The 27,462-nt window shown below is 49.1% G+C and overlaps 14 protein-coding genes across 14 annotated transcripts; 8 read left to right on the top strand and 6 right to left on the bottom strand.

Annotated features, from left to right (window-relative positions):
• Window positions 1–337: 337 nt before the first annotated feature.
• On the bottom strand, window positions 338–1,915 carry N7443_005778 (uncharacterized protein; the record flags this gene model as incomplete). The annotated part of the gene is made up of 1 exon (XM_056885834.1): window positions 338–1,915. One exon carries the CDS (start codon window positions 1,913–1,915, stop codon window positions 338–340), a length of 1,578 nt encoding a protein of 525 aa, XP_056741282.1.
• Window positions 1,916–2,632: 717 nt separating this feature from the next.
• On the top strand, window positions 2,633–4,400 carry N7443_005779 (uncharacterized protein; the record flags this gene model as incomplete). The annotated part of the gene is made up of 3 exons (XM_056885835.1): window positions 2,633–3,163; window positions 3,284–4,228; window positions 4,380–4,400. 3 exons carry the CDS (start codon window positions 2,633–2,635, stop codon window positions 4,398–4,400), a joined length of 1,497 nt encoding a protein of 498 aa, XP_056741283.1.
• A 1,822-nt stretch (window positions 4,401–6,222) lies between these two features.
• On the top strand, window positions 6,223–6,790 carry N7443_005780 (uncharacterized protein; the record flags this gene model as incomplete). The annotated part of the gene is made up of 2 exons (XM_056885836.1): window positions 6,223–6,598; window positions 6,672–6,790. 2 exons carry the CDS (start codon window positions 6,223–6,225, stop codon window positions 6,788–6,790), a joined length of 495 nt encoding a protein of 164 aa, XP_056741284.1.
• Window positions 6,791–7,901: 1,111 nt separating this feature from the next.
• Window positions 7,902–8,849, top strand: N7443_005781 (uncharacterized protein; the record flags this gene model as incomplete). Its single annotated transcript, XM_056885837.1, has 3 exons — window positions 7,902–8,025; window positions 8,076–8,666; window positions 8,716–8,849. The coding sequence occupies 3 exons, from the start codon at window positions 7,902–7,904 to the stop codon at window positions 8,847–8,849; spliced, it is 849 nt and encodes a 282-aa protein (XP_056741285.1).
• Window positions 8,850–9,823: 974 nt separating this feature from the next.
• On the top strand, window positions 9,824–10,294 carry N7443_005782 (ankyrin; the record flags this gene model as incomplete). The annotated part of the gene is made up of 1 exon (XM_056885838.1): window positions 9,824–10,294. One exon carries the CDS (start codon window positions 9,824–9,826, stop codon window positions 10,292–10,294), a length of 471 nt encoding a protein of 156 aa, XP_056741286.1.
• Window positions 10,295–10,379: 85 nt separating this feature from the next.
• Window positions 10,380–11,552, bottom strand: N7443_005783 (RNA polymerase II mediator complex subunit MED27 domain-containing protein; the record flags this gene model as incomplete). Its single annotated transcript, XM_056885839.1, has 3 exons — window positions 10,380–10,550; window positions 10,606–11,262; window positions 11,370–11,552. 3 exons carry the CDS (start codon window positions 11,550–11,552, stop codon window positions 10,380–10,382), a joined length of 1,011 nt encoding a protein of 336 aa, XP_056741287.1.
• Window positions 11,553–12,833: 1,281 nt separating this feature from the next.
• N7443_005784 (uncharacterized protein) lies at window positions 12,834–13,278 on the top strand (the record flags this gene model as incomplete). The annotated part of the gene is made up of 2 exons (XM_056885840.1): window positions 12,834–13,043; window positions 13,096–13,278. 2 exons carry the CDS (start codon window positions 12,834–12,836, stop codon window positions 13,276–13,278), a joined length of 393 nt encoding a protein of 130 aa, XP_056741288.1.
• An 808-nt stretch (window positions 13,279–14,086) lies between these two features.
• On the top strand, window positions 14,087–15,759 carry N7443_005785 (uncharacterized protein; the record flags this gene model as incomplete). Its single annotated transcript, XM_056885841.1, has 4 exons — window positions 14,087–14,297; window positions 14,348–14,519; window positions 14,567–15,045; window positions 15,101–15,759. The coding sequence occupies 4 exons, from the start codon at window positions 14,087–14,089 to the stop codon at window positions 15,757–15,759; spliced, it is 1,521 nt and encodes a 506-aa protein (XP_056741289.1).
• Window positions 15,760–16,020: 261 nt separating this feature from the next.
• Window positions 16,021–16,242, bottom strand: N7443_005786 (uncharacterized protein; the record flags this gene model as incomplete). Its single annotated transcript, XM_056885842.1, has 2 exons — window positions 16,021–16,154; window positions 16,212–16,242. 2 exons carry the CDS (start codon window positions 16,240–16,242, stop codon window positions 16,021–16,023), a joined length of 165 nt encoding a protein of 54 aa, XP_056741290.1.
• Window positions 16,243–16,727: 485 nt separating this feature from the next.
• N7443_005787 (uncharacterized protein) lies at window positions 16,728–17,832 on the top strand (the record flags this gene model as incomplete). Its single annotated transcript, XM_056885843.1, has 4 exons — window positions 16,728–16,832; window positions 16,882–17,117; window positions 17,180–17,526; window positions 17,588–17,832. 4 exons carry the CDS (start codon window positions 16,728–16,730, stop codon window positions 17,830–17,832), a joined length of 933 nt encoding a protein of 310 aa, XP_056741291.1.
• A 162-nt stretch (window positions 17,833–17,994) lies between these two features.
• N7443_005788 (LysM peptidoglycan-binding domain-containing protein) lies at window positions 17,995–18,366 on the bottom strand (the record flags this gene model as incomplete). The annotated part of the gene is made up of 2 exons (XM_056885844.1): window positions 17,995–18,173; window positions 18,228–18,366. The coding sequence occupies 2 exons, from the start codon at window positions 18,364–18,366 to the stop codon at window positions 17,995–17,997; spliced, it is 318 nt and encodes a 105-aa protein (XP_056741292.1).
• Window positions 18,367–19,350: 984 nt separating this feature from the next.
• N7443_005789 (flavin-containing monooxygenase) lies at window positions 19,351–20,808 on the bottom strand (the record flags this gene model as incomplete). The annotated part of the gene is made up of 1 exon (XM_056885845.1): window positions 19,351–20,808. The coding sequence occupies one exon, from the start codon at window positions 20,806–20,808 to the stop codon at window positions 19,351–19,353; it is 1,458 nt and encodes a 485-aa protein (XP_056741293.1).
• Window positions 20,809–21,312: 504 nt separating this feature from the next.
• Window positions 21,313–22,924, bottom strand: N7443_005790 (uncharacterized protein; the record flags this gene model as incomplete). Its single annotated transcript, XM_056885846.1, has 7 exons — window positions 21,313–21,685; window positions 21,735–22,107; window positions 22,165–22,245; window positions 22,307–22,343; window positions 22,398–22,576; window positions 22,624–22,759; window positions 22,808–22,924. 7 exons carry the CDS (start codon window positions 22,922–22,924, stop codon window positions 21,313–21,315), a joined length of 1,296 nt encoding a protein of 431 aa, XP_056741294.1.
• A 771-nt stretch (window positions 22,925–23,695) lies between these two features.
• On the top strand, window positions 23,696–24,796 carry N7443_005791 (zinc-binding alcohol dehydrogenase family protein; the record flags this gene model as incomplete). The annotated part of the gene is made up of 1 exon (XM_056885847.1): window positions 23,696–24,796. The coding sequence occupies one exon, from the start codon at window positions 23,696–23,698 to the stop codon at window positions 24,794–24,796; it is 1,101 nt and encodes a 366-aa protein (XP_056741295.1).
• Window positions 24,797–27,462: the final 2,666 nt, after the last annotated feature.

Raw genomic sequence — 27,462 nt, forward strand, 5'->3', positions numbered from 1 at the left:
CGGGCGATTGCCTTGTTTTCGTGGCTGCGAATGGCTTGTGGTGGCTGCGAATGCTCTTCAGAGTACGCACTATACATACACGAAGTGACACGAGTGATTTGTACCTGGAACGTAGCGTTGCCATTCTCACGGATGCTCTTGGGTACCGCATCGACGAGTGGCAATTATTCGTAACACGTAACAGCCGCTCATCGAGGCTCCTAGCCGTTTGCAGAAAGAGGTTTTCTGTGAAGTAGCCAGATATGTTACGACGTGAGATGATTACCCTCCTGGCAGAATGCTCTACAGCAATACCGCATAGAGAGTAACATACAGCTAATTGAAAAAGGAATGTTTCCTATAATTTCGCTGAGCGCCGATTCTTTGCAGCTCTCTTGATGAAGTCGTCCATGATGAACTGACACGAAGCCACGGCATTCATATCCTTGTCATTTCTCAGCCGTTCCAAGACGACAGCTTCGCCAGCAAACATAACATCTACTTTGCCATTATCACAACCTGGCAGGAGAGTAATCTCGCCACGGGGAAGCTCTCGGCCAAGATATGGCTCACGATACGCCTCACACCGGCCGAGGCCAGGACCCCAGTCCTCAAGCACGACTGAGCTTAGACGTGTGTGATCAGTGACAAGGGCATCGAGCGGACCATTTGGTACCAGACCCGGGTTCATAGGGTGCATCTGCGCAATCTCTATCATTTCGCAGAATACCTCTTCACTCCAGTTGTTGTTGCTACTGCGAATCATCGTTGCTACCTTGGCCAAGGCCTCCGGGGCTGTGGATGTGAAGCTATCAGTGTTTGCAGTAACTGGAAAGAGGTCCACGCAAGCCGGCATGTAGTCGAGAGGCAAAGGTGGTGTTAGGCGCGTGCGCACGCTCCCAGCGTAAACGATACGCGTCGTCTTGGGTATAGGCTCCGCGCCCGGCACACCCGGGGCCCATTTGGCTGCGAAGAAGCGCTGCCAAGCAAAAGCTGTCAGACAGTCGATGGATGATAACTTGGTGCCTCTAGGCGATACTCTATCGGCGGCGAGCTTCAGTTTTCTTATTGATGACTGAGGGAAGGTCCATACAGAGGTTGACAGCCCACGAAGCTTATCTTCAGAAAAATTGGCCAGGTCATTGTCTGTCAAACGAGCCTTTGTGAAGATGTCGTCTATTGTCTTGCCCATCTTTCGGGGATCGCGAGGATCGACCATTGTCCAATGTGGAAGATTTGCCGCGCGAGCCGCCAACTTCTCGAGATCATGCTCAATCTGCACATTAGGCATCAGCGGTGAGCGGTCCATCAAATTCGCTGCTACTTGCTGCGGTAGCGGAGGCTCAGGCTGATTCTTTGTCCGAGCATTGGCAACAGCACACGTGTTACGTGCCCAAGACCCCATCAAGTCCTTAAACTGCACGAGGTCGCACATCACATGTGCAATAGACATGGTCAGCACTATTCCGCCTTTGATGACATTGAATCGAGTAATAAGGATGGGGTCGCCGGCCTGGGCGCTTGGGAAGACTTTTTGGCGCAGTTTGCTCAAACCATCTTGGTCGCCGTCACCGAATGGCCAGCCAAATCTTCTGAACTCCTCATAAGAGGGCATGCCCTTCATATCTCGGTGGTCGTGGAACTCAAAATTGACACCGGCGTACGGCGTCGGGCGAATCTCGATCGAGTTGCGTCCAGTTTCATCCTTGAAAATTCTACCACAAAGATGTGGGTGTTGGTATATGTAGCGGGCGAGGCCACGTTTGCAGTCTTCGTAAAGCTGTCTGGGGTCGGTGTCTGGTTTTAAAGGGAAGAACTCTGTCGGCGAAGGATAGACTGGCGTGGTTAAATTATCCAGAGCAGATAATCTGATGAGAGAGGGATGCACAGGGCCCGCAGGCTCAACCCATGAGCAAGGCAGTGTTTGGGGGTCCATTGAAAAGCCAAGCGCCTTTCACAGCGAAGAGAGAAGATACAGAATCGCATTAGGCTTTCGAGGTGGTGGCACCATTAAGAACTTGTGGATTAGTGCCCTCCAGTGCCCCCTTGTTGACGTCTAATTGTAGTATGTTTCTGACGATCACGGAACTTCAAGGGGGCTGGCTTGTGCGCGCGAAGACAAGAGACAATAGAGCGTCTTCACAACCTTGATTCCGGGCTATTTGAGTCGACTATTGAATATTATAGTTACAATAGGTTAGTGTTGACACCATTTGACATAGCCCTTAGGGGATCATTGTCAAGTGGAGTCATTGCTGCTGCTCGTGGTACTGTACTGTGTCTGTTCCAATTGGTCCGGTGGGGGCACTGGAAAGCACTAAAATGTCTTGGCAGGAGGACAGTGATAATAGGTAAATTATCGCCGTCCATACATGCGTAGCATCCCGCCCTGACTAGATCCTATAGAGTAAAGATCGACGCATTAGCGGACACCGCAATGGCAGGGGCTGCTTCACGAAATCCTGCTGGAACTGTGATAATGGGTCCAAGCCCTGGAGTCTTTGCCTCCCCCTGGTAGCTAAGTCATGTCCGTCGCCTTTTTATCTTCTCCAAGCCGTTCCAAGTTATACAAATATTTGTTCACCCACTAGCTCATGCATTCCTCTTGGTTGAACATAAAGGAGGTCATAGGTGCAGAACAAAGTCACTCAAGATGTCTGACACCGTCAAGACCGCGGCCATTGTACCGACCAGCTCTGTCGCAGTTATCAAACCACATCCAGACAGCCACGGACAAGTGGTGAAGCTTTCTGCGATCGATCAGATTGCGCCTAGAGACTATATGTCGATATGCCTATTTTTCCGACTGGGTCCAGATGCGGATAAGAGACAAATCTTCAGTGTCCTCCAGGAAACCCTCTTGAGAATCGTGAGTGACATGCCGGAGCTTGCGTGCTGCGTGCAGAAACACACCAATAACAACCGTGAAGAAGTTGAGCTTGTATTCGACTCCAGCAAGGGTGTTGAAATCCATTACAAAGACCATACCTCACCTGAGCTTTGTGGTCTGTGGAACTTTGGCACGTTCGACCAACTTGAGCAGGAACACTTCCCTCTCAACAAGATGCCAAGGCACATTGTTTTCGGAACGTCCGCCAAGCTGGAGGACAACGTGAAGCTTCCATCTCTTATTGTACAACTCAATTTCATACCTGGAGGGCTGATACTTGGAAGCTGCCTACATGTAAGCCTCCACTCTGTTTTGAGTTCATCTTCTTTTGGCTTGGGGCGGGTTCTAAGGTCAAATACTTTGATAGAACCTGTCACGTCCATTTCTGTGAGGGCGATACTAATGAAGACATAGCATGTGGCTGGTGATGGTCAATGTAACTTCATGTTATATTCTACCATAGGCGCTCACTTTTCTGCTGTGGCCGATGGGCTAGACAGCAAACCTACCTCGAAAATCCACCTTCTAGAGAGAAGTGGTGTCGTTGAGGGCGATCAGAGTGTGACGCTCGAAGAATTCCCTCACTGGAAGCTCGCGGAAGACACTACCGAGTTCCTCAATCCAACGGTGTACAGAGCTAGTGAGATTCCCACATTCGAATATGCTACGTACTTTATCTCGGCCGAAAAGCTTGCCTTACTCAAAAGCCGCATCTCGAACAATGTTCCCGAAACCAAGCTCGGCACAGTCGAAACATTGGGTGCCTTCATCTGGCGTCACATAATCGTGGCCAGAAATATCAATCCTCGGAGGTATCCCGAGGCGAAGCTTTCCATCACCATTGATGCTAGGGGCCGTATGAAAAACCCCAATGTCCCATCCAACTATTGGGGGAACTTTGCCGAACCAAACGCAGTGGCCAGGCTACCCGTTGCCAGTCTTCAAGGCGCATCGTCATCAACGAAACATCTTACGAGCACCATCTACCCCGAGGCAGCGCGCCGCATCAAAAAAGCGATAGCTGCGGTGGATGATAAAGCAGTCAGGCGCCTTGTCGGTCTCCTTAATCAGATGCCCAAAAGTACGACATTAACTTGGAACGTCAACCGCTACCCTGGCCCGGACATGCTTCTTGTCTGTATCCAGGGTCATGCGTACAATGACATCTACTTCGGCCATGAGCTTGGTTGTCCTTCAGCATTGCGATGCACTGTGGGTGACACTGAGGGTAAACCTGATGGCCGTTGTCTGATTCTGCCACCTCGCCGCGGCGACGGTAAAGGTCTTGAGGTCGCGCTGCAGTATGACAATAGCACACTGAAGAGGCTTGAGAATAATATCGAGTTTGGGGAGTTTTTTGTACGTAGAAACTAAATCATCTTCTCACCGGAGGTGGCCAAGAGCTTGGTGAGACCCGTTCACTCGTGTCTCACGGAAAAGGGAAGCATCTAGAGAAAATATCAGTCTTATGGATGATGTCAACACAAGCATAGCTCTAATTGCTTCACAGTATCAATGGATGGTCATTTGACTTAGGTTCTCGTTATTCTTAGCCACCATTGATTTACAGTCACAGGGACCATACTTGGACTGTACACGTATGGAGAGAGTTGTTTTGGTTATTCACGAATCTGTCGAAATCATTGCCTCTATCAGTCTAGTCTATGCCTTTCACCTATCGAATGCTAGGCATTTTCCTGTAGATATGTTCTCCATGACACCCAGAAATTATGAACCTTGTGAAACCCACCCTTTTTCCCACTTGCATCTTCCACCCGAGGGGGCTATTCACAAGTCCCAAACAGGAAGTATTTGTTCATACCTAGGAAAATCAGTCCCACACATTTGTCCGGACATGAGATGATGCCATCGTATAGTGCTGATTAGGCAGTTTCCTTCATGCCTAGGAGGTCTGTTGACTGTCAGTGCCATAGTCATCGTCATCGTCATTGTAGTTGTCGTCGTCGTCGTCGTTTTGGAGATTCAGAAAGCATCCATTGATGGTATGGGCCGTCCAACGATTGTGATACTTGCATCAGTGCATACTATCGCGGGGCTTGGGGGCAAGGGTATCTGTATAGTTTGTAGTTTAATCAGTGATCTTGCTGACACGCACAGAACTATCATGAAGAAGAAACTGGTCGATGACGGTAGTTTGTAAGTAATATGGCATCAAGACTGTCTCATTTACGGCGATGATGATGTCTCAGAGTCAAGCCACATGCTTCCTTCAAAGTAGGGTCTCCTGTCCAATCTTGCAGCTCTGAGTGGGTAGATATCCCCGTCACCTCGGAATCGACAGGGTACGTAGAGGTCCATCAGTGACAACTTTTTTACAAGGTTCCAGGTGTGGAAATCGGGAAACGGGAAGTGGGAAACGCCGGGGTTTTCTTTGGGAAAAACCTCAACAGCCTAGTTATATGTGGTGGAGCGGATAATCCGTTGCAGGCACCGAGGTTTCAGGGGCTCGGTGCCAAGTGCGGCTTTCCATGGATGGAGCTCACAGAAATGGAGAACTCATCACAACATGATTTTACTTCGTCTTTTGGCACCATTGCAAGTCTCTTTTAATTTTACTAGTTGAAATTGACAGAATTCAAATTGCCCCGAGAAGTATCTATGTTAATATCATTTGTCAATGAAAAGTGCTTCCAGCTTGTGACACAAAAGGCAGCGGGGGCTGGTGGAAAAGGATCTACACCCCTCGATACGCTAACTGGTGCATGAATCCCCTACACATCTCCGTATCCACTCACTGAAGGAAGCTCCAAGCCGATTATCACCAGATTCATTCTCCCCGAGGCAATTACAGGATTCGGCAGATCTGCCCCGCAGAATTTACCCAAGACAATCATGCAACCCACAGATTAGGAACCCCTGGAAATAACTATGGACCATCTCATTTGAAGACCTGCAGCTGCACCAGGCAGCCCATATTTCCACGCCCTTTTCACTGCCACTTCGTCTTGAAGGCCAAAGACAGACTACCCAGCACGCCTGACAAGCACAGGGCTACGAAACACACCAGTGATCTAAGACCCTCGTTCTTGCAGGTCAGCTAAGGCCAACCACTAAGCCACCCGTCCCACGACAAGGGCTCATCAACGACCCAAGGATGCGATCGCAGATCGCCAGGTTTCTCTGGGTGGCGCTATACTCCATTCACCCCACACCCAGCAGCCCAGCACCTTCTGTCTCGGCATAAATAGCAGCGTCATTTCCTCGTCACTTTCAAGCAGCGCCCTTACTTTCACTCCAATTGAAAATTTACATCACGTCTCACCTATAAACGCCAATTCCGAGGGCAACGTCGCTACCTAATCTCTCAACCCTATTTACGCAACTCACTCAAAATGAACCTCCTCACCACACTCCTGCTCGCAACCGCGGCCTCCGCCGCCCCTCTCGAGAAAATGTTTAACCTCGTCACATCCGGTGCCCCCACCAGCAGCAACAATGACCTCTACGTTACCACCGAGTCCACTGGGCCCTTGAACAGCAACGCCGTGCTGAGTACCAAGGCCGACGCCGCTAGCTTCTACTTCAGCAACGGAACGGTCCACTATGAGGCCCCCAACGGCGCGCCCTGGGCCATGGCTCTTGTCTCTGGTTCCGAATATGAAAACCCCGTGGAGATCAGCGTGGATCCTACGACCGGAAGCGAGGGCTTCAAGGTTGCAGCAAGCGGTACTTTGTCTGTTGCGCAGCCCAGCTGGGGTGGCTGGTTGAGTAAGTTTGATTCCCTTTTTCCTTTGCTCGCGTTTTATTGGAAATTGGAAATTGGAAGCTGACTGGGATTTAGTTTGCACTGGCGGTAGTGACCCGGCTGTGTACTATGTCAACACCAAGGCGACGAGTGGGGCTTTGAAAGCGGGGTGTGAGAAGGTGCAGCTGAAAGCTGTTTTGAAGCCCTCTTCTTAGCCATGGAGCCCTGACAGTTTGAAGTGATGATGCCGACTTGATGATGAGTTTGGGTTGAAAGTATTGTTTTCTTTTCGTTTGTATTATTTTGGGCTGGTTAGACGGTAGAGGGGCGTTTTAATGACATTCATGATTCTCCACGAGGCTTCGTTATTTGTCAGAGTAGCGATAATAGAAACCAGGCCTATTCATGGATCAATTTTCCAAGTGGGCTATGTAGTGAGCAATTGCTCTTTATAGGTCTTTGTCGAGCCACTGAAGGCCGCTAGGTGCCTTTCATTCCTCAGAGAACTTGACCTCGCCGATTAACGTGGGGAACTCTAGCAGATAACAACTCGCTGATACTTGGCTTTCTGCTAACTTCAAAAATTATAAGTTATTCTATGTTTCCATGTTTTTAGTTGCCCTTCCAAGGTTGTGATAAACTGAATGAGTTACTCTTTTGGTCTCTTGGATGGCTCGGTACTTCAGTATTTCCACGGGTGGGGCTGCATGGACCATGGCTGGATTAATGTCAATTCAGGTCAGTGTTGATCTAGGAAGCTACAACAGTCCGACTATCAAATATAGGTCATGGCATTGACAATGTTATGATCGGCCTAAAAATAGCCCACTGTCTCACCTCCCTTGACAGCCATCGCCCGTTTAGGCTTAGCCCCATAATACATCCCAAACACCTTTTCCCTCACTTTCTGTGCCACCGTTCCAACCTCTTGACTATTCTCTCGCTTCAATCGTCGCTCGTTTGACTGCTTTAACCCTCGTTCGCTGTGGTGGTTGTACATCGACCCCGAGACCCGCGCTCCACAGAACCGTCCAGAGCTCCCGAACCCACACATTCCGCCGATCGACACCACTCAGGGTCCAGAGTGATCACAAGCCCGATAGCATTTTTCCCGCTCGCCAGATCTCACCAGAGGCGTTGAAGTCGAAGTCCTCAATCTCCTTGAAACTTCATTGTTCTTGGTCAACAGTCTCTAGCGACTTCACTCTGCCGCTGGCTGCAAGGGGTTGTTGACTCGGCTCTTTTACCCGCCAAGGGAATCTTTCTACCCCTGCTGTCCCTGATCCGCCCTCCTCCACAACCAGATCTGCATCCAGAACACTCACAATGCGGTCCTTCATCTTCTCATTTTTGTTTACGGTGTTGTTGCTAGGCACTGTGGCCTCGGCCTGGCCGTGGGGTTCCCATGGGGAAGTCGTCGTTCGTGATGCACTTTTAGACAGGCGCGCAGGTACATGACCTGTTTCTCGTTCCCCCAAGAAGAAACTGACCATGTCTTAGAATCAACCACGACCGAAACTGGAACCACTGACACCGCAACTACCTCTACGGGCACCTCAGCCTCCGGTACTACCGATACAACAACCACCGATACAGCGACTACCGACACTGCAACTACGGGCAAGTCCACCGACACGAAAACAGACACCAAGACGAAGACGAATACAAAGTCCACCACCTCCACCTCGATCTCTATCGACCCTGCTGCCGCTGCGGGAGGTATCTCGATGCTCACCCCGTCTGCGTTATCGACCACGTACTACAAGATCGGACAGGATATCACCTTTGTGTGGAACTACACTTCGCTCAGTGTGACTCCCACTGCCGTCGACGTCGTTGCCTCCTGCAGTGCCAACGCCCAGGTCTACACCCTCACCTCAAACATGAGTGCCAAGGCCACCGGAACCTACATCTGGGATACCGGAAAATACCAGTCGTCTGCCACTATCCCATTATTGACGGCTACTTACACACTTTTCGTCTATGATGCGAGCAAAGCCCTCACCGACACCGCCAGTGCTGGCTACCTGAGTTCTAATCAGGGTTACAGCTTTGGCATGTACAGTCCCCAGCCTTACACTCCTCTGGGTGGTGAGTCCCCTTCCACTCTCCGAAAACGATCCAAGACTGACAAGTCCAGAATTCAAATGTGCCACCTGCAGCGGCTCCATCTCCGACATCCAACGCCAAGGCATCAAATTCGCACTCGGCATGGCCTTTATCACACTTGCCTCCTTCACATGGTTCGTCGGTGGCCTAGGAATCTTCTCCTGACGGCCCACGACCTACCTCCTGTAGAAGCGGAAAATGACATTCTCATGGATATATTTTGAGCTGGCGTTGCGATTCTTTCAAGCGAAAAACTGGATTTACGATAATAGCAAGAACCCCGGCGTTTGTTAATATTTGGACTAGGGATGCTTCATGTCTATGGTTTTTTTTTTGCCTTTTTTCTTTTTTGTCTCCCCTTATTCAATTTGCACTTCCCGCTAGGTCTGCAACCTCTGCAGCCTATGAACGATGCAAGTCTAGCGAAAGGGCTCGTCCTTGTTTTGTATTATTTTTTTTCGGCTCGGTTCTCCTACATCCTTTAATTCATACATTCTCGGCACATATTGAAAAGGATTTTCTGCGTCTGCGAGGTTATTTCGGATAGACAATTTTGAGAATTTGAATTCGTTCAAAGAAACAAGGGGAATGATTCTTTCTCTAGTAGTGTTTCAGGGCTAGACAATATTCATCGTTTGATGCAGAGTTGTTTTGTAGATGACATTGTCTCCCACAGAACTTATCCAATGTAGGGGCAATTGAAGAAGAGAAAGCTAACTAACACGGAGTTTCATTGATACGGTAAAACATGCGTCTTTGATGGCGTGTGTTCCTGAGGGTACCGGGCATTGTTCCGATGTCTAGGACGGACCACAAACACAAACCGGCGCGAGCACGCTGTGACGATGTGATTTGGAATCCGAATCAAATAGATCTAGAATTTAGAAGTTGCGACAATGAAAGAAACAGCCGGAGTAGGAAATGTGTGCGTGGAAATCAAGCAGTATGTTTGTACTACGCGCTATAGGATTTTTTTAAAAAAAAAAAAAAAGGTTGATCGCTCCCAGTCGCCTTATATTCTGTCGGCAGTTCCCAGCTCCCAGTCTCCAGACTTCCACTCCTAAACCCTCGAAGTCGTCAGGCCTCCCTTAAGTAACACCAACCTCTAATCTCCCATACCGAGCTACCACCCTTAAACCATGGGCCAACCTCAAACCTTCGGCTGGATCTGGCCCAAAGACCAACGCCCCGGCAAACCCTCCCACTGGTCCCGCCGCTGGCGTTTCCGTGACATCCTTACCAACAAGGGCCCCGACATCTATGTCGGCGTGATCGGCAAAAGGAAGGGATCAGGAGCCGGAACCGGAACAAACTGGCACCGATGGACGAACGATGTCACCAACCCCGGTGAAACAGAGGAGAATGACACGCCCTTTCCTTGGGCTCGTCGGGGTCCCGGCGTGAGATACGACTTCCGGCAACGGAAGTACCAAGTTCCGAACCTTGCCACTTGGAGTAAAGTTGATTATTGTACCGGAGCGAGAACTGGGGGACGGTTCACGAGGCCCGAGGTGCATTATGTGCCGAGGAGATTTTGGGATAAGAATGGTAATGAATATCCGTGTCAGGGGTGGCATGATTGGCAGCATGGGTATCATGTTGATCGCTAGGAGGTTGTAGGTACTAGGTTTGAGAGACTTGACACTCATTTGGGATTTCTTTTGTCAGGAGGCAATGTGTGGGCATCATAGCTGATCAAGCGCAGTCGGAATGCAATGCGTCGAATGCGAAGATGCGCTGTTCGCTCTGGGATATTTGGACGGGTTGAATGCGGCGAATTGTTGGAAGTTGGGCGGCATTGTTGGTTAGACGCGTGCATTTGGTACACGGTGTTGATTTGATGTCGGCGTATGATGATATCATGTCCTATGGATGAATCAGTAAAAGAAATTTGTGTTTTTGATGTCGGAGAACAACATACCAATAAGAAAGCCAGATCCCACTTCCGCGGCCGTGAATTTAAGCAATTCATTATAGAGTTTTCCAGTTTAGTCGGGGAGCGGCCTGGGGGTGCCTTGGCGCGAACTTGCCATTCAGAGACACCAGGTATATCGGCCTCTTTCATACCTTCAACCAAGAGAATCATTCCTGCCTTTGCGAGCGCAATGCCCATCGAGAAAGGCTTCTGACCCTTGACAATGCGAATGCCGGGTATGTTCCGTTGCATGAACTTCTCGACAATAGTCCCCCATTCACCTTCCGAGGATTGAGCCTTAACACGCTCGGCATCCTCCTCTTCTCGTTGAGCCTCTTTTTCTTTCGTCTTCTCGGCTTTGAGCAACTCTTTCAGTAGGATGTCATAATCCATCTCCCAGATTCCAGTCGGTTGCAGGAGCTCTCCACTAGACTCTCTGATACGAGCCTCAACATACGACCAGATCGGCTGTAGCTCCGGGCCACGCCACACGGACTGGAAGTTCTCGATATTGCTTAGCCTGTTGCGCGCTGTCTTGTCTAGTTCGCTGCGAAGCAGCGATGGTGTCTCGGCAACTGATTTCAAAGGCGATGCTTTCGAATTTGAGATAGGGACCAGTGGCTCTAGGACCCCATCGGGCACGGACTGGCGCAAGACATGGATCTGGGTCTGTTAGATTGAAGACGTGATAAAGGGGTGTGACGTGGTGAGAATCCAATGCATCGGAAAATTCAAACCATAAGGAGCCACAAAGGAATAGCTGTACTGACTTGTCGCTCAAGCTCTTGAAGCTTTGCCAATGATGCCACGAGTTGAATCTCGGACTCCCAGTTGATCTGGTTGGAGGCATCGTTGCCGTCTTGGGACTCGTTTTTGATTCCGGGGATCTGCCCACCTGCCTGATGCTCTGCAGAGCCAGCTGTAGGCGCAGGGCCAGTAGGAACAGTAGACATGCTCGGACAACCAAGGAAAGAAAGATTGCCCGGAGTTCGATAGTGTTGACCTTGGTGTTCTGAACCAAGCGATCAGTCGCCCAGGTAGATTTTATGATTCTCGCCTTCGCAAGAGCCTGGGTTCGCGCTACTGGGAAAGCACCCAGCTGCTATCTTGACAAAGCACAATGCCAGGTGGGCCTGTTTTCAATTTTGAAGGGAGGCGGAATGTTGATGTCCACAACGGTTGATTGAAGAGCAGGAAGAAAAAGTGTTTTTCTAATAGATGGGCGGATAGTCCCGGCGGGGATTGAAACTTCTACTGGCAATTGAAGGCAGAGTCCATTGACTCTCAGGCTGTCGGCGAACGAGGGAGTCGCGGGACATGATCTCTAGCCACACCCGCAGCCACTGTGGCTGCATATCACGTGATGAAATCCTGCAGATGTCTTTTTCCCTCAGTGTATAGTACTTTTAGTTTTTGTTTTATCCGTGTCTATTTGACATGAATCCACTTTTACCGATCTAATAGCTATTCAGCTTTCTCCAGAGCCACAATCGAAATTTGCGTCGAGTTCAAAAACCGCCTGCGGTAATGGACGTATATATTTTTACCAGAACTTTCCTATGTGAGAAAGTTTTCCCAACAAATTTTCCCAAGTAGTGAGCTGCTTTATTATCTGGGCCCATTACAGCCAAAAGTTGCCAAGATAGGTTATGTTGATATGTTTGATAGATTGGTAGGTAGTTGCGGTAGAAAAATGCCGCCAGAGCTCGTTCATCCCGAGGTGTTTGGTGTTTAATGGGATTGTGGACTATTGCTATCCACCAGTAGGATTCGAGACAAAGACGTTTCCCAGTGGCTTGAATCTCAAATTTGAGATCGGCAAAGTGTTGGAGAATGTCTGGAACACCATGTCACTTGATGAATGCTCTTTGAACGAGGCCTGGGGCGCTTTGAGTGGAGACTATATCGGCACGCGGAGAACACAATATGGAGAGCAACAAAAAGCCAAGGCAGTATCAGGTTGAACCTTTCCAGTTTGCGACAAAAAGCAAGTCGTCGGAAGGCATCACATTTAATTTTTAATCGATGGACTGACAATGGAGTTGTCCGGGATGGAAGAGATCAGAGTCTGTCTTACTTGCTGATACAGCTTTGTTCAATTCAGATTTTCAATCACGAACCCCGATATCTCAGCTACATAAATGGACAGTAGATTATCAACTAGTCAAGTAGTTAAATAATCATATCAATTCATCAGCTTTCAGAACATCTGAAATCCCCGAATAAAAATCAAAATGACGGCGACACGAAACAAGAAGCCCTTGTTTGTGAAGCCTCAGAAGTATTCCAAGTCAGAAACTTCACAAAAGCTTGAGAATACTGCTGCAGACGACTGCCAGCGGTGCTTCCTCCGCCTGGAGGCCTACCCCGACCATGCTTGTGAGACACGTCAAGGATCTAGATCCTGCAACTACTGTCTTCTGGTGCGCCATAGGTGCCAACCGGTAAGTTTTGAAGAGAGAAAAGAAAAACTTCCTCATTTTAATTGTTTGATAGCTTCCTGACGAGATCAAACCTGCTGCTGTTGCTTCTCTGAAGAAGACTGGCAAAGCTAGGGTGAACGCAATCCGCGCTGTTCGTCAGATGATCAAGGACAGAAGCCGCCGAATTAATCGGAAGGCGAGTGAACAGGCTGCGCGAAATAAGCAGCTTAAACGTGAGCCGGAGGATAGCCTTTGATACTCTAGAGAAGCTGAGCTCTACCCAATGGTAGATTGAAGGAAACCATATGGCCATTGGCGATCAGCTTTAGAAGTTCAATTGGGTCGTTTGTGGGGTTTGAGTGAAGAATAGAATATTTCCATTCCGATAGACAAGAGACTAGCATCGAAATTATCTGTTTTGCTCTCAGGAAATCGCGCAGTGCAGTCAGTTCCCAAGCAGTATTTCACTTCTCTCGATCGTCCGGAAACCCCACATGTTCAAATTTCTAAATCCAGGTGAGATATCTCTCAAAGGTGAAAACTTTCCTGAAGATGCGTTCAACTTGATGTCAACTATCAACTCGTTTATTGAGGGTGGTGGTTGAAGATTCCAAATTGGGACATCGTTCCCAAAAGAGCAAGTCACTCGCCCGGAATAGTAATAACCCGGACAGCTTCGGTCCAAAATGGCAGTTGCAACCACGTCGGGCTTAGCCGAACATCGGCAAGTCAAAGCAATTCCCGTGGATAGCGGCTGGCCTGCCTGTTTCAGTGCCTGAGCCCCCATGGAGTCCGTCATTTCCCCCACACAGATGCATGGCGCCGCTATTCAGCGTAAAAAGCACTCTCCAGATTCCCCGGATCCCAACTCAGGGCCCGCCGTGGACCCGTTAAGAAAACATTCAATTGGATAAGAGACGCCGTCATGGGCGCCCATCATGCGGTTCGGGTCTATGATACTCGGGATGGGCGCACGCGTCTTGTGCCTTCAGCCGGGGGTACATATAAGCGGGCGGACCCGAAGGACAGGGACTTACTGAATCTTACGAACATCTTCATCCACCATGCGTTCTTGGTATGGAAGAGGCAAGTCTCTCCAGGTTGCTGTGACTGCCTGCTGTTTAGTTGCGTTCATCTTGTTTGGATATGACCAAGGTGTCTTCAGTGGGATTGTCAACAATGAGGATTGGGTTGAGCAGTTCAATCATCCGAACGACTCGGAGGAGGGTATTATTGTCAGCTGTTATAATTTGGGGTGTCTTTTGGGGTGTTTGAGTGAGTGATACTTTCAAGTACTGGTGAGAACGTGGGCTAATGTGAGCCAGTCAACTTCTTTATCGGCGAGTATCTCGGCCGTCGCAAGACCATTTGGTTAGCTATGGGCGTGGTCATTGTTGGCGCAGTTCTTCAGGCGTCGGCCTTTACAGTGCCGCATCTCATCATTGGTCGACTAGTGACCGGAGCAGGTACCGGCCTGAAGACTTCCACGGTGCCGATGTACGTTGTGGTTTCTCTTCCAGTCACTATGATACTGATTGATCTAGGTACCAAGCCGAAATGTGCGAGGGCAAAACCCGAGGCCGCCTCATCTCTTCTGAAGTGCTCTTCACGGCTGTAGGCATCGTTGTGGCTTACTGGTTTGACTTTGGAATGTCCTTTGTCGGCGGACCCATTGCCTGGCGTCTTCCCATTGCAATGCAAATAATATTTGCTGTCTTCGTCATTGTTTTGGTATTCGGTCTGCCCGAGTCTCCTCGCTGGCTGATGAATCATGGCCAAGAACAGGAGGCCATGGATGTCCTCTGTGCTGTCTATGATCGACAACCAGAAGACGAATATATAGTCACGGAGCGCCGGGCGATCTTGTCTGCCATTGAATTGGAGGACTCCGTTAACAAGAAGTCGTTTTGGAAGATTTTCCGCAATGATGAGATCAAGACGGGTCAGCGTGTTCTCCTTGCATGGGGTATGCAACTTATGAACCAGGTGGGAGGAATTAACCTGGTCGTCTATTTTGTTCCGAGTAAGTTGTTTTACCCTCTGCACGTTGATCAAACATCTAACATGCCCATCCTTAGCTGTTTTGAAGAACAATGTCGGCATGAGCAGCCAGCTTTCTCAAATCCTAGGTGGATGTATTCAAATAATGTTCATGCTCGGCTCCCTCCTACCAGCGTTTATGCTTGACCGCATGGGCCGTCGGCGAACAATGATGATTGGTTCTCTCGGCTTGGGCATCTGTATGATGATGGTTGCAGCGCTACTGTCACAAGTCGACAAACCGAACGGCACATCATATGCATCCGCATCAGTCAGCTTCTTCTTCCTGTTCATGCTAATCCACGGTATGTCCATCAACTCGGTTCCGTGGGTGTACGTGCCAGAGATATTGCCTCTCGAAGCCCGTACGAAGGGAACGGCCATTGGTATTAGTTCGAACTGGCTGTGGAACTTCGTGGTCGTCATGATCACCCCAGTGATCATCAACCGCCTGCAGTGGAAGGCGTATCTGATCTTCATGATCACCAACTTCCTCTTCGTTCCGGTGGTCTACTTCTTCTACCCTGAGACTAGTAATCTACGCCTGGAGGATATTGACCTGATCTTCTCTCGGGGCGGGGACCCAGTGAAGCAGGCTCGGCTGATGGCTGCTGAAATCAAGGCTCACGGATATATTCAAAACGACGGTCTCATTGGCGAGAAAGAGATCGAGAGTGTCAACGTGGAGCATGTTTGACGACTGTACCTCACTTTGGAACACTGTCTACACCTTGAGCATGACATTTCATGAATTTGTACATAGAATAGAAGCTCGCCGTCCCTTGATCGGAGACATGAAAAGAATTGGCATTGAATAAAGCTCGATGACAAGCCATGGTTGCCGGTGAGCATGGAATTTGGAACGAACTGCCGCCATGCACTCTAAATTTTCAGCAAACGCCCCCCTGCAATAAAAACCCTCCATATCATGCAGTTAGGAGATCACACAACCCTGCAGTCACTTGGCAGCCTTAGGAGGGTACTTCTTGCCATCCTTCTCAACCTGGGGCGAGCACGAGCACCACTCCTCTTCCGGAATGGAGTCCATCACAGAGGGAATATGGGCACCGCAGCCCCACCAGGTGACCTTGCCTGTTAATCACGGTCAGCAATGCACCCATCGCACGACAACCCTGAAGGCGAACATACTGCAGGTAGAGCACTGAGCCTTCATACACATGCTGGGCAATTCTCGTAGATAGATATATAGGAACCCGAGAAAGATAGAGTGGATAATAGACGGACTGTGGTGTGGAGAGATAGCGGTCGAGCGGGAAGTGGTTTTATATACTTTTTCACGGCACGGGGATCTTAGTAATAGCCCGTAGCTAGGAGACGCCGATAAGTGAAGCCCGAAAGCCCGATCTCGATCTCTCGGCCTTCACTCTTCACGCGTCAATGATTGGAAGGACTGTGGTTGGAATCAAAATCTCAATTTAAGAATAGCTTCGAGTTCCGTCAGGGTTGAGCTGCTAACAATTTTGGTACTTTTGCGCTTCCTGTGCAGGTGAAGAGTCAAGCGAATATTATATTGGGTTCTGTGTGTGGGGCTCGACGCGGGGTGGAACCCGAGCCTGGACTTCACTCTTCGCTCGGTGTTCTTGACTCGATCGGGTTGGTATATCCTTGCAGACTCGGACTTCTATATTGCAGTGTCAATAGACCATGGCTGTCGTCGCTGTAGCTGGTGGCACTGGGGGCCTGGGAAAAACTATTGTTGAGAGGCTAGTGCAGGAGGCCAAGTTCGATGTTGTGGTGCTATCGCGGAGCGTCAGTACTTTGTTCATCCTGCGATAGGGTAGGGCTAAACTACTTCTAGACTCCAGAGCAGGGCGCTATTCCTGAATCCGTTCGCCTTGTGCAGATTGACTACAACGACATCGCGTCGATGACCAAAGAGCTCGAGCGCTACAATGTGCACACCATCATCTCCGCCATCGGCCTTATCTCGGATGCAGCCAGCCAGTCTCAAATTAACCTGATAGATGCCGCCGAGAAATCTTCAGCGACGGAGAGATTCATTCCGAGCGAATATTCTTTCATCCAGACACCAGAGTGAGCTTCTAGGTCCGGGGAAGCTGAGACCGAGTATCTAACAACCACTTCTTTCCCCACAGCCTGCTTCCCGTGGACCCCAGCATTAAATGGTGGCTCGATGCAGCCGATAAACTAAAATCCAGCTCCCTGAAGTACACGAGAGTGATCCCGGGATTCTTCATGGACTACTGGGGAATGCCGAATGCCAAGACCAACCTCTCACCGTACACTTTCGGCATTAACATAGGTAGCGGTATTGCGGCTATTCCTGGTGACGGATCAGACGTGATTTGTATGACCTACACATATGATATGGCGACCTATCTCGTCAAAGCCTTTGACCTGGACGAGTGGCCGGAGTTCAGTGTCATCGTTGGCGACCAAGTTACCTACAACCAGGTCTTGGCCATGGCAGAGGAGATTACAGGTACGCGCCTACGCCTTGCTTTTTGTTCTCGCAGATCGCAGCTAAGATAATTGTTGTACAGGCAAAAAGTTCAAAGTCAGCTACGATACTCTCGATCAGATCCAGGCGGGAGATGTCACCGTTCCCCCCATGCCGGACGGAACTGAGTACCCAGAGGACGAATTGAAGGAGACTACCGCTCTAGTCAGTCGGCTGACCGTGAATGGGGTCTTTGACCTCCCCAAGGAGAATCGACTGAACGACCGATTCCCTAACGTGCGACCCATTACAATAAGAGAGTTCCTGGAGAAGGCCTGGAGAGGCTAGTGAATGTCAAGTGCAATAGAATATTATGAAGAAGCAGTTGTTAAGCAGATCGCTCAATTGAGAACACTTTCAAACCAGGATTTCCAACAGTCCATAACTTTCAGAAGGCGGTCAGCATACGCACTTCATCCTTTCAGATACAACAGATGAAATGGCCGGCCCTTAACAATACAAAGGATTGATAACCCCAACGCAGATATCCCGACCGGGGATCAAGTTCGAGCAGTTGGGGTTGATATCGGGGTTCCAGCACATGAGTTGCTTGATGGTAAAGGTATTTTCGTTGCGAGTTATAATGTCCCAACACGTATCACCGATTTGGATTCGGTAGAAGAGGCTACCTTCTCCCTATTGTGAGCTCTAATTTCCCCAGGGCAGGATGCTAAGAGACTCACAGTCGGGAGAAAATTGTACCGGCTCAGCGACCTTCCCATCCCGATTTTGGACAGCATCATGGTTGATGGCGGCGGATAGGGCCAAAGAAGCCACCCCAAACATCAAAACCGCGGCTTGCTTGCAAGGGACGAACACCATGGTGCGACTTGAGCTCAAAGAAAGACACGAACCTTTCCCGAACGATGTAGCTAGCAAATTTTAACAATGCTCAATAACGAGTGAATGGTGATCTACCTGTCTACCTGGCCACACTTTATATCGGGAAGCCCGTCTACTGCCCGAAAATCCGCTCAGGCCAGAGATCGTACAGTCTCAGAAAAGAGTAAACCACCCAGACAAAGTGTAACTCACCGTGGCATGAATGGCCTCCCCTATCTCAGAGACAGGTTGCATCCACCGAATAAGATTGCAACCCTACCCCATGCCGACCAGGAGCGCATGTCGAGAAGACAAGCTTCACGCAGGTCTCATAGAGTCACCCAATATATCACGTCGTCGACGCATTCGTGGGGATCCGGAATCACCGTTTTGATCTTTATTGCAGATGTTTCTAATAGATCGTGCTGCGCGCAGGTCTACTGTTACATAGCATACCAAAAGGATCAGCAGTTCAACCACCAGGGTCACAGTTACTTTTTGTCAGGGAGACAGCATGATCGAGGTGCATGGATGGTATGACCATCTCCCTGCGCGAGGTTGTCGGGTAACGATGAGCGAGAATGCCAGATAGGGCAGACTTGTGTAACTGTTTTGGCTGGGACTGGGCGGATTGTTGATAAACTTGGGGCTTAGTTTGGCTTAAGCTCTTACGCTTTGCAGATCGTCTCTGTGCCCTGATCGGATTGAAAGGTCACTGCTGAGGTGTACAGAGTAACGCTTTGATCCGTGCGGGTTTACCCTTGTTCATGGTTGAATGGAGAGACTGGAAATTTTAGTACATAGAGATGGAAATTGGTTTACGAGGAGTATCAAAAATTCATTTCGAAAGAATGCTTTAGGAATATACCGGGTAGCTTTGAAGTGGGTGGTGGATCAGAAAACATATTATATTGCCCTTCAGGGCCCACGGGTATATCAAATTATACAAAGCATCACATGTAAGAAATCATAGGCCAGATACAGTTACAGCCCCTTCTTCTCGCCGAGAAACTCCAACCCTTCGAGCGACCCATTCTTCGCAAATTTCATATCATCAAAGTAGTTATCTCTTGGAACCCAAGGGCCCCGATCCGCCGATTTCGGGAAACTATTCTGCGCCTTAAGCACATACGTAGAGCTTAACGACAACAACCTCCTAGGCTGCAAGTCCTTATCAGTAACCGGATTCAACCTCGGAACAGCAGCCTTGACCCCACGATCGCGCATCGTCTGAAGCAAACGACAAACAAACTGCGATGTAGCATCAGCGCCAAGGGTCCAAGACGCATTAACGTAGCCCAGTAGGAACGCGGCATTGGGCAGATCCTGAAGCATCATCCCGTGCCAAGAGAACTTGTCGGGAATGGACAGGGGGTCCCCGTCGATGGTGAGCGAGGTGCCGCCGCCGAGTTGGAGGCGGAGGCCCGTAGCCGTGACGATGATGTCTGCGTCGAGCCTGGAGCCAGAGTTTAGTTCAATGCCGGAAGTTGTTACTTGGCTGATTGTGTCGGTTTTGATGTGTGCACGGCCGGTATGGAGGGACTTGAAGAAGTCGCCATCGGGGCAGACGCAGAGGCGCTGGTCCCAGGGGTTGTAGCGCGGCTTGAAGTGCGGATCATAGGGGATGTGGCTTGGGAGTTGCTTGGTGGTTCTGCGGCCGAGGAGCCAGCGGGAGAAGTTTGGGAAGGCTTGACAAAAGAGGAAGAAGAAACGCGTAAGGTAGAGGTGGCGGGCGCGTTGAAGGCGGCTGTTTAGGGATCGGGGGAGGATGTAGCTTAACAAGGAAGATGCTCTGTTTGGAAGAGAGATGATGTAGGTTGGGCTGCGTTGGAGCATTGTGACTTCCTTTGCCTTCTCTGCGAGGTTGGGGAGCAGGGTGATTGCAGTTGCACCGCTACCGATAATAACGACTTTCTTATCGGAATAGTCAAGATTCTCGGGCCAGAACTGAGGATGAATGACCTGTCCTTGGAACTGTTCGATGCCCGGGATTTCGGTCTGCAAAGGCGTATCGTAGTCGTAGTATCCGGTCCCAAACACTAGGAACTGGGCAGAGATAGACTTCGTATTGCCCTCGTGCTCGACGCTAACTGACCAGGAGTTGTCGAGTGATGACCAGTCGGCGCCTAGCATGCGGTGTTGAAACTTGATGTGCCTCTTGATTCCATGTTTCTCGGCAGCACCATCCAGGTACTTGACAATTGAGGGGCCGTGAGCGATCGGATTATTCGATTCCCATGGGTGCCAGGCAAAGCCAAATGTAAACAGGTCCGAATCAGAGCGAATACCGGGGTATTTAAAGAGATCCCAGGTACCACCGAGATTATCGCGAGCCTCTAGGATGGTATATCGAAGTGTTGGGAACTGAGACTGAAGGCGGTATGCAGCGTTGAGACCGGAAATCCCGGCCCCGATGATGACCACGTCGAAATTCTCTTCCATGGTGAAGGAATAATCAATTGTGAGATCGATACTTCTGTTTTGGTGAAACTATGCCTTCCCCGCGTCTTTTATAGTTCGAGAGCAATCTGCCTCGGCTGCATCCGCAAAGTCAGAGTTGGGAGGGGAAGATGTGACCGGTCGGGTAAGGTCACGTCTAGGCTGCTGTTTCGGGGAGAAGCATAAGTTCAGTTATCTAGGGAAGCCGAGGTGTACCCTCATATAACCTGAAGTGCTGAAAAGGAGGGGCCCTTCGTGCACGAACAGGTTTCCCGTTCAGGTTAGGATCCAAGCCGCAGTAACCAATTTGGCGATGGTTGCGAGTTGACTCCACTCCGCCAAAAGCTCGCCGGAACCTCGGCACCATTTTCCCCGCATAATTGGACCATGACTCTTTTAGGTTCGATTCTCGTTACAGTCAGCTTTGCGATCAATGAATGAACAATTCGGTTTTTAAAACTCCGAAACGGGGGTATATCTCTAAATTGATGACTGGGGTACTATACGTCATCGTGGGGAGGCGCAATCCTCCCGTGATAACCGCTCTGCACTAGCGAGTGAGCTATTAGAATTATGGGGCGATTCCTTTGAGAATTCGACTTCACAGCCCTCTGCCCTCCTTGGACCACCGGGCTTCGAGACTGAGCAGACACGGCGAATATCGGTACCAGGAATATTCGATCTTCCCTCTTTCCTCAGAAGGTACATCCCTCGGAGCTTCAGATATAATGGTCGGATTGCCAGCGCCGTAGCACAGACGTGGGCAACGGATGTCTCGGCACATGTCCAGTAGAACACTCCCTGGTTCGCATATGTTGGGTCCTGGATTGAGATAACGTGCGCGAGGCTCGGGATACGTGCGGATGCGATTGCAATAACGCTACAACAACTGTCAGATGGAGTTGACTGGGGGACGTCACACGACTTACAGGATTCCGGCGCCGAAAATCGCGTATAATGCGGCTTTTTTGGACTTCGACACGCGAAGTTTTTGAAGGAGAGGAAGGGGAAGAATCAGGATTGCAATTTCCGTTGCGAGGTTCACGCCTGCGTTCGCGTAGGCCAGTCCGATCACATTGAGGCATCGGGCATCGGCACGGCGAAGGTCCCAGATGCTGTGAACCGGAATACACTGACAAATAATCATTGGGACAAGAATCAAAACGGAAATAGTCAACAGAACCATTGTGGTGATGAAGTATCGATGGAAGTTAGTCTCCGGGAATATTCGAACGTAGAGACAGAGGATAGACATCTTGATGAAGTAGATCTCGACACAGTAGAAGATTTCGGCCATGTAATCTGCCAAAGACACCGTTGGCTCAGTTTAAGTGTATTGTATGTGAGGGATTCACCTACACCATATGAAAAGATCTCGAGCATCAGTCATCGACGAGAAATTGATATCGTATAAGTGGTACCCCATGCCATAGGTGACACCTGTGGTCAGTCAGTGGCTTGCTTTGCGGTTGTCTTCGGCTTTAATGGGTGACAGACATACAGAGATTACTAAAGATGGTCAGGGGTATGGCAAGCACCTAGGTAACAATGTTAAAAGAACATTGTTTCCCACATGTTTCCCGTATACTTACCCCAGCAGTGATATGACACCAGTCATCCCACCAAAACCGAAGCGTGTAGAACCTTGCTATTATGCGAAGCCCAACCATCAGAAATGCGGCAATACCGCTGCCAACCGCCGCCGATCTCAATGCAGCGTTGTGGTTATTGTGTGGTCGATCGCATTGTTTCGCCCAACCCCTTGAGAGTTCTACATGCGCGTCAGTTTTAGGAATGTTAAGGTAGCATGGCTCTTACCAATAGAATCTTGGTATGTGCAATTAAAAACCACACACCTTGATACTCGAACACTGTTGTCCGGGTCTTCACATTGGCATGTAGTATCTGTAAGCGGGCAATTTACGGCTGCAGAACTCTGCGCCCAGCAATTGAACTGAGGGTGTCAGTAGCGAATGATTCAGTCGAAGGGGACTATGCTCACAGCGCATGGTGACAGTTCGCTTCCCACCGCCTCTCGAAGTTCTAACTCGGTGAATGCAACGACATAGCTGAGCAGGAGCAGCCAGACAACAAGGAGCGGCCTGAACAAGCGCTTCATTATGCAGAGCATAGGGCTGTAGGAGAGAGGAAGAGCCTAAGTCTAGGTCGTAAGAAGAAGGTTACAGCCATGACTTCAAGATTTCTAGACCGAGATCCGCGTCTTCCTAGACGCATTTTCGCCCCCGCAAATGGGTACTATTAACCACCTTCTCCACGAACGAGGGACAGCTATCTACGAGCGGATGACGGCTATAGAGAACTATCTTTCAAGAAATTTCAGAAGAATCATCCCACGTCGACCCGAGGCTCAACATATTAACATCTCAAGTCCACCGATCAGAGTTCCACGAAGTAGGGGTTAAGCTTTAAGTCGACGACGTAATGGCAAACCCAAACAAAACCCGCACCGGAACTGACCCGGACGCGCCAAGACCATCACCACGCGACATCCGGCTGAAATCCGCAAAGTAACAATAAGCACTCGGTTCCCATCATTTCACGTGTCTCCCTGTGATCGAGCATGGTTGGTCGAACCTATCTTCGAGATTTCGGGGAATTATCTAGTCAAGGACAAGCATCCCGGCCTAGATCACAAACTCGGGATGATCACCGCCGACGGTCGGACAAACTTAAGGGTCCGTCGGGACGGGAAGATAATCTCTCGGTTTGCCCACAGTTCACAGCCTACTTTAACCTGCCGAGGTTGCCTCGAATGTGCGATTTTCTCAATCGATAAGAACGGGATATAAATACGATAGGCTCGATAGGCGCATGTGAACGCCACATTTTTACACTCCTTCATAACCAATTTTCAGTTGAAGCCATGAACATGGCTGCGCAAATCCCAGCTTCTATGAAGGCCCTGGTTGGGAACCGGTCTATTTGCTCTCGGATTGCGAACTTCGCCTTTGGTAAATCATCTGGAGATGGTGTACTAGTCAAGAACGTACCGGTGCCTGAGATTTCCGATACTGAGATTCTGGTCCAGGTTTCATGCGTTGCGCTGAACCCAACCGATTTCAAGCATGTCGATTTTCTGTCACCTAAGGGTGCTATCATTGGTTGCGACTACTCAGGAACAGTCGCGAAAATTGGGTCCAATGCCCCCGGGAACTGGTCCATTGGAGATCGTGTTGCTGGCGTGACCCACGGTGGCCTCTACTATGATAAGGGCTCTTTCGCGGAGTATCTCAAGATCCCCGGGGACTGGGCCTGGAAGGTCCCTTTTTCCGTGACTGACGAGGAAGCCACCACATTCGGTGTATCTGCTGCCACTGCCATGTTGGCCCTGAACACTCGCCTGGGCGTCCCCTGGGTTGACGGGAATAAAGACCAGGGATCAAGGGATACGCCTATCTTGATCTATTCCGGAGCCACAGCGGCCGGACTTTACGCCATTCAGCTGGCCAAGCTGGCGGGACTGACAGTCATCGCCACTGCATCCCCACGCTCACACGACCTGGTGAAGGAGTACGGTGCAGATGCCGTCTTTGACTACCGATCACCAACTGCCGCTGAAGAGATTGTTCATGCATACCCAAACATCGACAGAGCTCTGGACTGTTTCTCTGAGGGCACGTCGACAGATTTCTGCGTCAATGTCGTCCGCAGGAACAAAGGCTGGGTGGTGACCCTGTTGGACAGTAAGAAGACGGAGTCCGAAGGCGTGAAGATCGAGTTCTTGCTGGCATACTCGGTCTTTAACTCTGAGTTCCAATGGCTTGCGCCTATCGGACCCAAGTTTCCCAAGAAGCCCGCAGACAATGAAGCTCTGCGCCGATTTTATGCTTCATTGCCGGAGGTCTCAACGAAGCTCAAGACGCCACCTCTCAAGAAAATCAAGGCAGGGTTTGAGAACCTGAGCGTTGGTCTTGACATGCTTCGCCAGGGTCAAGTATCTGGTACTAAGGTGGTGGCATCCTTGAAATGATTGAGTAATATGGCCGGAAGTTATAATGGGGTACTTAATTAATTGTGAACTAATATTTCCCTTTTTCTTTTTAAAATAAACCTAAATGTGCCATATTCCCAAGAATTAAACTGACAATCACAAACTATCAGATAAACAACCTCATCTTCGATATGTTGTGTGTCGTGTTGGCAGAGTGGAGCGTGGCTTGGGGTTCATGCTTCCCCAATTACCTTCCAAGTCCGCGGTCGTTGGTGCTGTTCATTCCCTATCTTCTTCTCATAATTGATCCGTTGAACATGCCAGATTTCTTCCTATCAACTCTTGAGACGGGTGCCTCATAGTGCTTATAAATGGGTCTAATGAGATTGTTTGTTGATACTGAGACAGTCCAAAATTGTCCGGAGGTCTGTGGTCTTACCATAAGTGAGTAAACTTACTAAAAAAAAGAGCTAGTAACGCATTCTTAAGATAACTATCACTAGTAATGAACTAGCTCATGAATCTTCAAAGCAATGGGCAAAGCACCAGAAAATAATGTATATTGCATCTGATCTTCACTGTGCTTCGTCTGATGTACAAGACAGGTTGTTGAATTCTATGTGAATGAACAAAAATGCAGTTGAGCAAAGCCACCACAAAGTTAACACGCGTGGTAAACAGGTAACTTATTGACAGAGCGTACTCCGGTGTATTTATACTCTCTAATATCCTCCAGTACAGTCTACTAACTCTATTATTTTAGGGGATTTGGTCGTGATATTCAAAATATTCAAGAGTACAAAACTCGTGTTACATTAGTTATTCGAACGAAGAACTCCTTAAGCGGTATACAAGCTACAATATTGAGGTGGATGCAGCGTCGCATGTACTTTCTAACGCGGTAATATCGCATTATTGATGTACTATTTAAAACTAAGCAGCAACAGATAGACTATGAAGACGCTCTCTCCCTGGATGATGCTCCATTAGAAGCTGAGTTCGTTACTGCACATACCTCACCGTGCTTTTTACGGCGCATATTCCACTTGTGACACGATCGATACGATCTAGGCAATCAAGTATTCGAACACCTACACCTCGACCGCCAGCACCACACAATCAATCAAGCGTGTCTTCCCTTACCCGCGGTAAACTCTTCAAGCATAACGCATTACTACTACGTTACTGACGTTTCACTCAGGCAATCTAATCTCCAATGTGTTGCATCAGAGAATAATCTCTCTGTGGGGCGTAACTCAGTATTACAGCATCTACAAGATAAGACTGACAGGAAGAGCTCCGTAAGTGCTGTGATAAGAGAAATTAGAGAGCCGGAAGAAATGAATGGAGATAGATGAAATGGATAGCGAGGAGGCGAAACGCTGGATGTAGTGAGAACATACGTTGGATTATTGTACAGTTTACCCGTTTAACACTCTTAAATGAATGAGTCCAATATTTAATTACCTAACCCAACTCCGAATAATACCTATAACATTTGAGTGATGATTGATCCGATGTCAACTGGGCCCACCCGCTCCTATATCTAAGGTCTTGATGTCTAATTGGAACGAACGCTTGGTCAATACCTCTTGTATAATGGTGTGATCAGACCTGTCCATAGGCTTTCTATAGGCCAGGCACCTCATTTATGCTATCTCTTTTCATCGGCCTCTGGAAGTGAAGGCACTGGGAGAAAAAGAAAGATAGATTTTTTTTAATATTATGAAGTTTGCATGTAGGCAGACATAGAAACATCAATATAGCGGGTAACAAGCTTGCCAAGAGCGATAATTTTATGGAGCTATTCTATTCACATCTCTTGGGAAGAGCGTGACTTCTCGCACGTCATCAAGGCCAAGGAATCCCTGGAGCAGCCGGTTGACACCTAGACCTCATCCTCCATGAGGTGGCATGCCGGGCTTGAAAGCCGACAGATACGGCTGCCACTCCTTGCTATCTGGCCCCATATTAGCAGCGATCATAGCGTCGCAAACATCCTCGTAAGACTGTCATCAAGGTGGTTTTTGTAGTGCATTTGTCCGAGTCACGATATAAGAGCCGATTTAAAGAAGGGTTGTATGTTTTACGTAGTCAACGATGGCTAGAGAAGCCACATTCTCTGTAAAAATTTGGCTGCCCATGGTGAAGGTGGGCAGAACCTGGATAAAAACCCCCTTGTGGAGTCAGGGTTTTGATACATAGTATTTCTCTAATTCAGTTATACGATCATATTCGAGAGCTCATTTTCTGGGTCCAATCGTAAATGTACTGGCCTGGTGTCGGCTTACGTATTTGGTACTGCGCTGAATATGCATCAGTGAGAGTGGCTTTTAAAAGGGTAAATAATATCATGCTAGTTAATCTCATTTCTAACTATCTGGCGTAACAAGCTGAACCTTTTTGTCACCTTCCATTTAATACCAGCCGCGTTGCGTCGTACACTCAACTGAAAATTTTGTTGGGGTCCAGCCTCATACCAAATTTTCACACCTCTTGACTTAGCTCCGATTATGCGGCGTGGCTGGCTGAGAGATGCCTAGAGGGCCCAAACATCTTGAATTCACTTCCTAGTGGGGTCGTACCACCCATCGAGCCCCTCTGACTTGCATCGTCACGCACGCCCTACATATGATATGTAGGCGCAGAGTATGGGCCAGGTAAAAAACATTTCGAGTCATACAGGATCACCTTTCATGCTCCTA

This window comes from Penicillium atrosanguineum (genome assembly GCF_028827265.1).
Source record: "Penicillium atrosanguineum strain IBT 20685 chromosome Unknown utg000004l_segment0_segment0, whole genome shotgun sequence".
Classification (NCBI taxonomy): Eukaryota; Fungi; Ascomycota; class Eurotiomycetes; order Eurotiales; family Aspergillaceae; genus Penicillium; species Penicillium atrosanguineum.